Below are 13,344 nucleotides of genomic sequence, written 5' to 3' on the forward strand. Positions count from 1 at the left end.
TCTCCGAAAATAAGCCATACCCCAAAAATAAGACATCCCCTGAAAATAAGCCACCATGGTTTTTTTGAGGGAAATAAATATAAGATGGGGTCACGAAGAGTCGGACATGACTAAATGACTAAACAACAACAACAACAACAACAACAAAAAAAATATAAGACGGTGTCTTATTTTTGGAGAAACACGGTAGCTTACACAAACAACTTAGCCATCTCCTTTGGAACCTCTGCCCATATAATCCCTTGGCGGGGGGAGGGGAATGCTTCTGGCCTCTTGGGAATACCTATTTTAAACGTCTTTTTAAATTCATTATGTATGGACTGCCCAGTTTGTAGCTGGGGGCCAACAGTTTCTTTCCATGAATAAGTCTACCTTATGAAACTCATCTCCCATGTCATGGAAGCTAGAAAAAAGCTAAATTTCCACAACACTCAGGGATAAGCCAAGGTCCCAGAAGTCTCTGCATTGTAAGAGGTCCTGCTTATTGGCGCTCCTTGGCTCTGTGTTGGGCCACTGTTGCATAATCACAGGTCTCAGGGATCCCGTCAGCATCGGGTGCTGGTTTGGTTTTCGATGAACTGTGGCTCAGTACAGCGTAGGAAACTCCATCAGGGTCTTCTTCAGGCTCAGACTGCAAGGGCTATGGAGGGGGAAAAGGAGATGTAGCAGGCAGTCCTGCCATTCAGTCTGCTAGAGTTATATACAATGGAAACAAAGCAGGAATGGAGAAACTGTTGCTCTCCAGATCTTACCGGATTACAACTCCCATCATCCATGGCCTCTGGCTATGGCTGATGGGGGATGTAGTCCAACAACATCTGCCACAGTTCCTCCATCCCTGGTGCAGAGCAATTCCAGGAATTTGGAAGTGCTAGTTCAAAAAATGGACATACCTGGAGATGTGCACCAACCATACGGAGGATGGTACCTGGCCCTCTACCCCACCCCAAATCAAATCAGCCATGCCTGTCAGTCATTTTGGACTCACAGCTGTCCATGGAGGCACAGGTTAATTCTGTGTCCAGGGCGGCTGTCTATCAGCTCCATTTGGTACGCAGGCTGAGACCCTACCTGCCCACGGACTGTCTCGCTAGAGTGGTGCATGCTCTAGTTATCTCCCGCTTGGACTACTGCAATGCGTGGGGCTACCTTTGAAGGTAACCCGGAAACTGCAATTAATCCAGAATGCGGCAGCTAGACTGGTGACTGGGAGCGGCTGCCGAGACCACATAACACTGGTCCTAAGAGACCTACATTGGCTCCCAGTACGTTTCCAAGCACAATTCAAAGGGTTGGTGCTGACCTTTAAAGCCCTAAACGGCCTATATACCCGAAGGAGCGTCTCTACCCCCATTGTTCAGCCTGGACACTGAGATCCAGTGCCGAGGGCCTTCTGGCGGTTCCCTCACTGCGAGAAGCAAAGCTACAGGGAACCAGGCAGAGGGCCTTCTCAGTAGTGGCGCCCGCCCTGTGGAACGCCCTTCCATCAGAGGTCAAGGAGATAAACAACTACCTGACATTTAGAAAACACCTAAAGGCAGCCCTGTTTAGGGAAGTTTTTAATGTGTGACATTTTAATGTATTTTGGTATTTGTTGGAAGCCGCCCAGAGTGGCGGGGGAAACCCAGCCAGATGGGCAGGGCATAAATAATAAAATAAAAATAATAAAATAATAATCCCCTGTTACTTGCATAGGTAGAGGCTGTTGCATTGAATTAGAGCCCCCTCTCCCCCCCCCCGGTTGGAATGTCAGGACTATGAAGGGTTGGCAGGACGTTCACAGTCATAAGAGTTTTTGTTCATTGGAATATCTCTTACTATGTTTGCTGGCCGGGTTCTTTCATTGGCCACGGAACCTGCAGAGCAGAGATACACACTGTGAGATTTTTCACCCAATAGGCTTCTGAGTAAAGTTATGGGTGGTGTTTCTCCCTCCCCACTGGCCCATATACAGTGGTACCTTGGTTGTCAAGCTAAATCCATTCTGGGAGTGGTTCAGCTCCTAGCACCATTCAAAAACCAAGGTGTGGCTTCTGATTGGCTGCACTGCTGGTTTACATGCAAATCAACAGTGAAAGGACGCCACAAGAGGTAAACAACAAAAACATGAAACAAGCCTGGAAAAACCTTCAACTAAAGTGATGGGAGTGGTGGAATAACTCCATGGTGGTAATGGCATTGTGTGACTCACAAGCGAGGAAGTAGCAGTAGCACCACTAATGTGGAATGGATCATAGCTGAAATGGATGGTCAACTATCCCTTGAACAATTATATCCACCATGTGAGTTTATAACTACAGTGGTACCTTGGTTCTCAAATGCCTTGATACTCAAACAGCTTGGAACCCAAACAGTGTAAACCTGGAAGTAAGTGTTCCGGTTTGCGAACTTTTTTCGGAAGCCGAATGTGCTCCGTTTTGAGTGCCACACTTCCATTTTGAGTGATACACTTCTGTTTTGAGAGTTACACTGAGGTCTGTCTGTTTTTGCTATTTATTTTGCGTTTTTGTTTTTGTGGCTCTTTTTTGTGACTGTGTGGAACTCAGTTCAGCTACTGATAGATAGATAGATAGATAGATAGATAGATAGATAGATAGATAGATAGATACGTAGATAGATGGAATGTGTGACTGCAGTACATTGTTTATTGCTTTCATTTTATGGATCAATGGTCTCCTTAGATAGTAAAATTCATGTTAAATTGCTGTTTTAGGGGTGGTTTTTAAAAGTCTGGAACAGATGAATCCATTTTGCATTACTTTCTATGGGAAAGCACGCCTTGGTTTTGGAATGGACTTCCGGAACGGATTAAGTTTGAGAACCAAGGTACCACTGTATTCTGTTAGATCACTGTATTAACTTGTGAGTATTTTAACTGATAAATTCATTTCTACTGGCACATGGTGTGCGCACTGCTGGCTATTATTTATCACATATATATTGCATAAATAAATAAATACACTTTCCCCCCCACTCAGGCCCAGCACCAGCTTTAGCGATTTCACCAGGCACTACCCCAATATCATCCAGTCTGCCTGCCTAACGATATGAACTTCAACCCTATTTTGTTTTTAAAAGAACAACGTTCTCTCTCTGAGATTGTAACCTTTCTTGACACCTGGGGTTTTAATCTTCTCGTGTGGAACTTGAAGTGGTACAGCTCCCACAAAGTGAGCATTTACAACCTCTCTTATGCATGCTTTCATCTCAGCCTTTGCAGAACAACTGATCCAGAAGCCTACTCACCCTTTTTCCTTTTCCTGGACAATACAAAAGCAAGGATCAGCAGGAGGAGGACCGAAAGGAAAAGGCCGGCAGCAATGCCCGCCCACATGGCTATTGAATGTCCGGTTATTGAATGTCCACCTGTAAAACCATGAAAAGGTCACCTGGAGTTGGAATGCTGCCAATGTTCACCAAATCCCACACAGGCAGTGCCCAGAAGCTCCCTAGAAAGACCCTTCTATCAGTTCATGGATCTTTCTATTCACCCTCTGCATTACCATCTCCCAGTGCTGTGAATATAGCACATCTTGATTCCAGTAAGGCTTTTGGGAAAGTTCCCCATAATATTATTGTGAGATGCTGGTAAAATGTGGGTAGAGGATGCTACTGTCAGGTGGATTTGTAGCTGGTTGACTGACCAAATCCAAAGAGTGCTCACCAATGGGGGGGGGGAACCTGAGAAGTGAGGTGCTGTAGGGCCCAGTCCCAGGCCCAGTGTTGTTCAATCTATCTATATATATATAAATGTAAAAAGGGCAGGCATGTTTGTGTCCATGTTTTTCCGAAACCGCTTGACCAATTACGTTCAACTTTTGACACGTCACATGCGAATATGAGAGGAAGCAAAAACCGTTTGCGTAGACCAGGCATCCCCAAACTTCGGCCCTCCAGATGTTTTGGACTACAATTCCCATCTTCCCTGACCACTGGTCCTGTTAGCTAGAGATCATGGGAGTTGTAGGCCAAAACATCTGGAGGGCCACAGTTTGGGGATGCCTGGCGTAGACAGATGTCAGACCTGGGCCACGTAGAAACCCCAAAACACTGTGTTTCAGAACATAAAACTCACCCAAAAGTGCATGCTGGGAAAGAGAAACCAGAAGAGGTTGCAAAACAGCATCCTCTGGAGGCGGCTACACTGGTGCTGCAGCTAGAAAACCTTCCCTCTCCACACCAGCTCAGCTCGCCTTTACAGACTAGGCCAAATGGAGGTGGGGACTCTCCTGGGTGGGTGTTGGGGGGAGGAGGAGACAGAATAGGTCATGGGTCGGGAAAGGGTGGGGGAAATCACAGGGATGAGCCGGGGGTGGGGGGGAGGAGACGGGATATGTTATGGATCGGGACAGGGTGGGGGAAAACACAGGGAAGAGCCACAGCAACGCGTTGCTGGGCCAGCTAGTATCTTTATAAAGACTCATGGACTGTCTGGATGCAGAGGAGAGGAGGGAGGCACCAGCATTCCCCAAGGGAGCCCCCATGGGAAGATGGCTCAGAGCCAGGGGATTGGTGGTGGGTCAATGATGAGTGGTCAGAGGGAGAAAAGGAAGGAAGAGAAGACGGTAAGTAGGAAGGGTCATATGCAGAGGAGGTAACAGGGTATAGTGAGCAGGAAGAGTCTGGGGCAGAGGGAAGTTCAGAATTTGAGGCAGAAGAGGGAGTTGGAGAAGTGCGGGGCCAGGAGACAGAGAGGCAGGATGCTGTAGAAGTCAGGGAATCCATCATTTACAAGTGTTGAAATGATACCCAACTGTGACATGAAGAGGGAGAGATTCCTCCTTTTAAAACTAAGGAATGGTGGCGCCAGTACACTTCCAATTTCATTTACAATTGCAGCAAATTAAAACCTGTATTAGTGCAATTTGTAAAAGATGCATACAAGGATTAAGACAGGATCTTACCTGTTACTTTGATGTGTACTTCATCACTGTAGTTTGAGCATGCTTGAGTGTTCTCGAACTTTAAGCAATAGTTACAGCGATAGGTGCCCCCATCTGATTCTTTGGCATTGATAATGGGAAATAGAACTTCACCCGATCCCATCTTCTTGCTTTCATAAGTATTTGAAGAATTTTCTATGTGTAGAGTAAATTCTACTTCTTGCTCTTCTTCGGTCTTACAGTGGATGCTGGCATTTCCTTGCAGAGAAATCACCTCACCTGGGCTCACTGAGATGGAAGGTTTGGGAGAAGCTTATCCAGAGGGAGAAAGAGAAAAAGAGGGATGCTTAATCCTTTGATCTTACACAATAGTCTGGCTTTGTAAAATGCTATTGGGGAACATAGAAAACCATATGCTGTTCAGAGTGTGAATATTGTTGCATTTATGCCATTACTCAGGAGATTAGTTGGCAGAGAACACAGGTGGGGATGTGACCCTTGTCAGGGAAAGGCAAGCTGCACGGCAGAGATGCCCTATGGGGGGGGGGAGACAGAACCTAGTGGGATAGGATTGCTGTAGACCCTCCATTGTAGGCTTCAGGTTGTATAGTAACGTTCATTGCCTTGTCCGTTGACTAGGACCTGGGTGTGTGACAAATGGAGTACAGTGCAGGGGATTGTGTAGTGTGCTACACAATCTGCATTCCATTACGACTTTGGTTACAGAGAATGCATTTTAATCCAGAACAAAAAACTAATGATTAAATAGAAATGGGGATAAAGAATCCCTTCTGATGGGTATATATTTCGATCAGTGCAGTTATATTTTATTCTGTTGGAAGCTGCCCAGAGTGGCTGGGGAGACCCGGCCATTATTATTATTATTATTATTATTATTATTATTATTTCAGTTATATAGTTCAATCAGTGCACTCCCCCCCATTTGATTGCCAGATGGGTTAAACCCAACACCCATTTCAGCGTCATTTGTAAAACTGTCACACAGAGACTAAGCTAAGCCCTCACCTGTTACGTTGATGTAAAGTCTGTCACTTAGATGCGAGCATATGCGATCGATGCAATACCTACACTGATAAATTCCTCCATGTTCTAGTTTGGCCTTAGAAATGTGAAAATCCACTGCATAATACGGAGTTGTCTCAGATTGCACATACACTGCAGGATCTCCCTTGAAGAGCTCAAAGGTGGCTCCGTAATGTTGGCTCCCACATCGGATGTAGAAATTCCCTCCAAGGACAACATTAGGACTGGGAATCACTAAAATCGAGGGCTTGTGATATTGTCCTGATCAAGAAAGAGAATGGGAATGTGGTTTGGAGGGTGGAACACTTGCAACAGCCTCCTTCTGTCAAATAGGAGGCTTTCAGCTGCAGCTCGAGAATCGAATAGGCAGGCATCCCCAAACTGCAGCCCTCCAGATGTTTTGGCCTACAACTCCCATGATCCCCAGCTAACAGGACCAATGGTTGGAGAAGATGGGACGTGTAGCCCAAAACATCTGGAGGGCCGAAGTTTGGGGATGCCTGGAATAGAGTGACTTTGTACAAAAATTCAAATGACAGTGCTGGATGAATCTGTTTTGACATTATCCAACAGAGCAGGGGTTATCAAGCTGTGGTCCCTGAGCAGCTGGCTGCCCATGAACTTCATTTAGGGGGTCTGTGGCCTGTCTGAGAAAAGCACACACACCTACAAATCTTGCGGCATCCGGCACAGTGTATTACAACAGCTACAACAGGCATAAAATGAATTAAGTCATCCTCCAAAACTCTCAGCAATTTTCATCTGATCCATGGCCAGAGGAGGAGAGTTTGGGAACCACTACAACAGAGCCCATATCCATCAGTCTGTGTAAATTCCTGATCAGCAAGGTTTTTTGTTTTAAAAAGCAGCTCTATCATCACTCAGAGATGCAGCAGCTTGAGGAAGAGTCAAAAGAGAACCAAGTCCAAAAGGTAGGAGGTAACATCCTTGGAACTGTGGGATGTAGACATAGAGCAGTCAAGTCCAACATTCCTTGTTTCCTAGAATGGACACATAGAGGAAGGTGGCTCCAAACAGGGAGGACTTCCTGTAATACCTTTTGGAAGCCACCCCCCCCCCCTGAGTGTTACCAGGTAGATAGGCGTGACCCAAATAAAGCCAAATAAAAAGGCTGGGCACACAGCCATCTTCCTCTTTGGCATCTCTCTTTTGGATCTCTTTTGACCTACTCTTCATCCTGCTGTTCCAATGCTGCCTCGTCCATAACGAAGGATGTAGGCCACATGTTGTAAGTCTGAGACTTAGCTCAGACTTCATTTCTCTTGTCTACATTTTCCTGCCAATGAAACCAAAACTGCAGCTAAAGCCTGCCTTCAGATTGCTACTGAATGTGAGTAAACTTTATTCTTATTTTAAGAAGACTGCTTTGTGTTGTTATTGTTTTAAGAGGGAAATAAAGGGGAAATTACCAGGAAGAATCCCGTCTGCACAAAGGGAATTCTGGATTGCTTAGTACAAAGGCTGAAACCAGCCATCAACAAGCTTCACTAGGCAGAGGGCCTTTTTGGTAATGGCGCCCACCCTGTAGAATGCACTCCCATCAGATGTCAACGAAATAAATAACTATCAGACTTTTAGAAGACATCTGAAGGCAGCCCTGTTTAGGGATGTTTTTGATGTCTGACGTTTTATTCTGTTTTTAATATTCTGATGGACAGGGCAGTCTCGAGCAGGTCAGGCGCCCTGGCGCTGAGGGGCAGAGATCGCTCCGGCGCTCCCGCCCTCGCAGGGCACAGCATGGTTTCCGCGTGGCTTCGCGGCCCGGCACCCTGGCACACCGCGCCACCGGGGCTCTACCTAGAGCTGGCCCTGCTGATGGAAGCCTCCCAGAGTGGCTGGGGATACCCAGGCAGACGGGCGGGGTAATAATACAGTCATACCTTGGTTTAAGTATGCCTCGGTTTGAGTATTTTCAGTTTAAGTACTCCGCGGACCTGTCTGGAACTGATTAATCCACTTTCCATTACTTTCAATGGGAAAGTTCGCTTCAGGTTAAGAACGCTTCAGGTTAAGTACGGACTTCCGGAACCAATTACACTCATACCTCGGGTTAAGTACGCTTCAGATTGAGTACTCCGTGGACCCGTCTGGAACAGATTAATCCACTTTCCATTATTTTCAATGGGAAAGTTTGCTTCAGGTTAAGTACACTTCAGTTTAAGTACTCCACGGACCGTCTGGAACGGATTAATCCACTTTCCATTACTTTCAATGGGAAAGTTCACTTCAGGTTAAGTACGCTTCAGGTTAAGTATAGACTTCCAGAACCAATTGGGTTTGTAAACCGAGGTACCACTGTAATAATAATAATAATAATAATAATAATAATAATAATAATAATAATAATAATAATTGCATTCCTTGAAGTAAATAATTATAGTTGTTGTTGTTGTTTACTGCAAGGAATGTGATCTGCTCTATGCTCACTAGCATGAGGGAGGAAGGAGCTGATCTAATAAAGTTACCCTCTCCTACCTTCCTTAACATTCCTACAGAAACTTTAGAGTTACACATGGGCAGCCGAGATGGACACAGGTTGTCTAAAGACAAAGGAGGCTGGGGCACCAGCACCTGTCATCCTTGCACACTACAGGGAATGTGTAGGAACTACCAATTCAGCAGTAGTGAGAAAAGCAAGTTTGATTGTGGGAGGCCCTGGCATTGAACCCCCATTCTGAAGAAGAAGAGTTTAGTTTTGATATCCCGCTTTATCACTACCCGAAGGAGTCTCAAAGCAGCTAACAATCTCCTTTCCCTTCCTCCCCCACAACAAACACTCTGTGAGGTGAGTGGGGCTGAGAGACTTCAGAGAAGTGTGACTAGCCCAAGGTCACCCAGCAGCTGCATGTGGAGGAGCGGAGACTCGCACCCGGTTCCCCAGATTACGAGTCTACCGCTCTTAACCACTACACCACACTGGCCCACATATTTTAGTCTAGCTTAAGGTGGAGTTTGAGCTACAGCTCAGACTTCTGCCCTATGCCTCTCTCCCACTCTTGGGATAATTTCGTTGACCCAAACTCACCTCTGGACATTTGCCACTGCCTGGTCAGCCAACACCCTGGAAAGGAGAGGATTTTGTTAGAGGCAAGTTATCTGGGCAAAAGGATCTGGATCTGGGCCTCTGAGCTCCCCACTGTGCCTTTGCCACTTGCTCTGCCCCCACCATCCTGCAAGGTGGGATACTAACCAAGAAAAAGGATGCTGGAAGGCAGCTTCATGGCGTGGGTTCTGCCGCTAGCAGGGTGCCCTGTTTGCTCCAATCTTTGCTGTGTCCTGAACGACGGTCTTGGTTGGCAGCTCTTGCTGCTGAAATCCGGCAGTGTTCTTCTGTTGCACAGCAGACCCTCAGCACAAATCGCTTCTCTCTGATTTGATATTCTGATCCTAGTCCCCTCCCTAGCCTGCCTGACTAACCACATCTCCTTTTATGTCACAGCTGTGGATTGCAGAATGGAAGGAACGGAAGTGAACAGATGAAACTTCTGCATTTTTTTGGAAAAAAACAGTTTAGCATAGATTGTATCCCCTGTGCTTTTTTATGGCTGATGTCCTGAGACACAGGCAGTGGTGTAGCATTGGCGGGGGGGCCACAGGGGTGATTGCCCCAGGCACAAAATTGTGAGGGGCACAAAATTCCAACACCTAGGTCCTGCCTTGATGCAGTTGTGCATTTCCGTCGCTGGGCTCTATTGAAAATAGCTTCTGCATCCAAACCAGGAAGTGACCTCTCCAGACAATGGAACAATTCTTTTCTTATCTCTGCAGCTGCAATCTCCCAGGTGACATGGATGACGTTAAGCAGTTGAATGTGCATTTTTCCTCTGTCCGTTTCCCTCCTACCCACCCACTCTGTGTGGCTCCGGGCACTGGCAACCCATGCTATGCCACTGGACCATACCCTCCAACTCCCGGATTGAAAAATCCGGGATCAGCGGCAGCGCGGCACCGGAAGTCACTTCTACGCATGTCCAGACATGCGTAGAAGTGACTTCTGGTGCCGGGCTGCCCGTGTCTGCATGTCTGGGCACCAGAAATCGCTTCTGCACATGTCCAGACATGCACAGACAGCCGGGAGCTGGGACATGGCCGCCGGCAGGAGCTTTACGGGAATATAATCAATTTGGGATAACCGTGGGAAAAGGTAACAAAATATGGGGGTTTCCCATGTAAAACGGGAGACTTGGCAGCTATGCACTGGACAGAGGGATTCTCAGTAGTACTGTGAGGGCGAAAGGAATCTAGTACTGCCAGTCACAAGTCATTGCAAAGTCAAGTCCTGGGCAGCTGTCAGGAGTATGGGCAGCATAGCTGCCAAGTTATCCCTTTTTTAAAGGGATTTTCCCTTATGCTGAATAGGCTTCCTCACGAGAAAAGGGAAAACTTGGCAGCTATGATGGGCAGGAGTCAGGCTCTGGGGCCTGTAGTGCCTTGCAGGACTGGGGCCTGCCTCAGCTTGTGCTGGAGAAGCAAGGCGTGGCCACACAGGTGAAGACCTCAGCTTGTGCTGGAGAGGCAAGGAGTAGTCACCCAGGTGAGGCCACTTGAGATCTCACTGCACCTGGTGGCAGGAGCTGGGAGGGATAAAAGCCCAGCATTTCCCTTCAGCTCTTTGCCACAGCAACGCTATCCCTGCTTGGTTGCATCTGGCCTCCTGCTCCTTGGACCCTCGCCTTATCGACGCCTTGCTCCTCAACCTTTGGACCTTCGCCTTGATTCTTGCTCCGTGGACCCTTGCCTTGCCAATGCCTTGATCCTCGACCTTTGGACCTTCGCCTTGCTTCTTGTTCCTTGATCCTTCGCCTTGCTTCTTGTTCCTTGGACCTTCGCCTTGCTTCTTGTTCCTTGAGCCTTCGCCTTGCATCTTGCCCTGTGGACCTTCGTCTCTGCCTTGCTCCTTGACCCTGCAACTGCCTGCTGCTGGACACTCAGCCCTGTTCCTGTTCCTGCTTCTTCACCACCATCTTGCCTCTGGTCCTGACGCCCACCGACCGGACCGTGACAGCAGCCCATTGGGACTTGAGAACTTGCCTCTGTTCAGCTTTTAGGTGTGGGATATTTACAATGCAGTCAAACCAACAATTCATGTTTGCTAGATGGGCACATGATAGGAACTGAAGCTCACAGAGTTTTCCTGCAGGTTTGCTAGACAGGACTTTGCGAGTGGCAATTCCACTGTGGCCTGAGAGGGGGAGGGTGTAGCCATATTCTCCTTACCTGGGCACCTTCTCTTTTGCCCCTCTTCACTCTTACTCTTCATCTCATCTCCAAGCCAGAAATGAGAACTGCTAAGTCTGAGCTGTAGCTCAAACTCCATCTTAAGCTAGACTAAAATATGTCTGTGTAACTGAATTACCATTTTAAGCCCGCCTGAACAAAACTCCTGTATCTCTTATTCTGCAACAGATACTCTGAGTGAGTAAATGTTATTTTTTTACCTTTTGCAAGACTGTTTGTGTGATTATTGTTTTAAGGGAGAGAAAAGGGGGAAATAGCAGGAGAATCCAGAAGCAACCTGCATTACTTAAACTAAAAGGCTAAAACTAGCCTAGCTAAGCTTCCCTTTTAAGCTGCAAAGGGATGCACTCTGTTGAACTCACAAACATGAGAAAAGAAGAATATCTAATGAATCTATCCTCTCCCAGCATCTATAGGCATAGCTGCCAAGTCTCCCATTTTTCGTGGGAAACACCCGGATTTTAATCCGTTTCCCGCTGTTATCCCGAATAGAAAAATATCCCGAAAATCGCCCGGATTTCCTACCTGCCAAGGAGGCTCCATTTCAGGTGCCGCTCTGTCCATGTCTGGGCACCGAAAATCGGGCAGCGCCGGCAGCGTCCAGACATGCGTAGAAGTGACTTCTGGTGCTGCGCCGCTGCTGATACCACATTTTTCAGCGGGAGACTTGGCAGCTACTGTATGTCTATAGGCATCCCTACATAAGGTAGCCCAAGTCCCATCTTCTCATGAAACAAACAGCCTCTACCCAACCACCCCCTGATTCTTGTCTGCTGTTTCTTGGAAGTGTGTTCTTCAGAGGCACAGTTCTCAGTAGAGTACAGAACTGGTTGGGGTCAGGAAAGTCAAACGTGTGTGTGTGTGTGTGTGTGTGTGTGTGTGTGTGTGTGTTAGGGTTGCCATATTTTGAAGAGCACAAAAGAGGACTTCTACTTTTAACTATGAATCGCTATGATGACTCTCATTTTACATACCCATGAAAAAGAGGAAATTGCCCTTATAGCTCAGTATGTTATCTCTGACTATCAAAATGAAGTAGGAGTAGGGGGGGAGCTGGCTCATGTGGAAACCAAGAGGGCAAGAACAGGGCAAAAAATAAAAAAGCTGTCACAAGCTGAGTCTGAAAAGACTTAAAGGGAAGAAGTAGTGGCATCATTTGTCATCCGACTCGTGAGTCGGCAAGAGGCAGCAACCAAGAAGCATTGTGCAAAATAATGCTACTGTGGATTGGATCCTGGGAATCTGTTCAAAACAAAAAACCGTACATTGAATCCGTACATTCAACCGCCACTGTGGCACTGACTCTTGCACTGAAATTTTTCAATCTTTGTTCTTTATAACAAACTTTTTTTAAAAAATGTGCACACATATATGTGTAAATAGATACATGAATGGCTCTGCAATATAAATTGTTTAGGTATTCATTGATATATACTGTTACTCCCCCCCCCCCGCTTTTTTCTGGTGTATTTTGTTGTCAAAGGCATCCTATATCCATTGGGCAGAACAAAAGAGGTTTAAAGACTGTCTCAAGGCAAATCTTTAAAAATGTAGTATAAACACCAATAACTGGGAAACACTGGCCTGCGAGCGCTCCAGTTGGAGAAAACCACTTCCGCATTTCACGGAGGTGGTGTTGTGGGCGTGGCCCGTCTCGACCCTCGCGAGGGGGCTGTAGCTCAGCCCTCTCGCGAGAGCGGTGTTCCCGCCTCCGTCACACCCTGGCCGACCAATAGGGCCGGCCGGGAGGCGGGGCCTTCCCCCTGTTTAAATCTGGATGGAGGCAGGAACACTGCCTCTCTCTTTGCACAGCACCGCAAGCGTTCGGATCAGCCTTTGAGCTCCCGATTCCTTGCCGTGCTACTTAGCTGGATCGTTTGCCCCTTTTCCTGCTCCTTCTCTTTTTTCTTTGCAGGTTTTCGTTGCCGCGCTCCCCGTGCTCCCGCGCTGCCTTTTGGCCTCGCGCGGGTGAACACCTCCGCCGATCAGCTGTTGGGCGGTGCGTGCGCAGCCCAGACCGCAAGCAGGAAGTCGGCTCGGGGGCTTGGTCCTCTGCTTGGCCCCGCTGTTGCCTCTTCAGGGACGCGTGTGCATCTAGGGCGGGGATCGCCCAGCCAGTTCACCATCGGACGGTCGCAAGAGCAGGAGCACCCCCGGT

The 13,344-nt window shown here is 47.4% G+C and overlaps 2 protein-coding genes across 2 annotated transcripts in view; both read right to left on the reverse strand.

Moving 5' to 3' along the window:
- LOC118077612 (platelet glycoprotein VI) overlaps window positions 1-9,312 on the reverse strand; it is a 23,007-nt gene extending 13,695 nt beyond the window's left edge. The window contains exons 1-4 of the mRNA XM_088656285.1: window positions 9,139-9,312; window positions 8,974-9,009; window positions 5,910-6,188; window positions 4,905-5,195 (exon numbers count right to left, since the gene is read on the reverse strand). Coding sequence (XP_088512411.1) covers window positions 4,905-5,195; window positions 5,910-6,188; window positions 8,974-9,009; window positions 9,139-9,169 — 637 coding nt within the window. The 5' untranslated portion in view covers window positions 9,170-9,312. The remainder of the gene's footprint in view (window positions 1-4,904; window positions 5,196-5,909; window positions 6,189-8,973; window positions 9,010-9,138) is intronic.
- LOC118094431 (immunoglobulin superfamily member 1-like) overlaps window positions 335-13,344 on the reverse strand; it is a 31,481-nt gene continuing 18,471 nt past the window's right edge. Inside the window, exons 8-9 of the mRNA XM_088656282.1 lie at window positions 1,819-1,856; window positions 335-640 (exon numbers count right to left, since the gene is read on the reverse strand). Coding sequence (XP_088512408.1) covers window positions 482-640; window positions 1,819-1,856 — 197 coding nt within the window. The 3' untranslated portion in view covers window positions 335-481. The remainder of the gene's footprint in view (window positions 641-1,818; window positions 1,857-13,344) is intronic.

This window comes from Zootoca vivipara, chromosome 12 (assembly GCF_965207765.1).
Source record: "Zootoca vivipara chromosome 12, rZooViv2.hap1.1, whole genome shotgun sequence".
Classification (NCBI taxonomy): domain Eukaryota; kingdom Metazoa; phylum Chordata; class Lepidosauria; order Squamata; family Lacertidae; genus Zootoca; species Zootoca vivipara.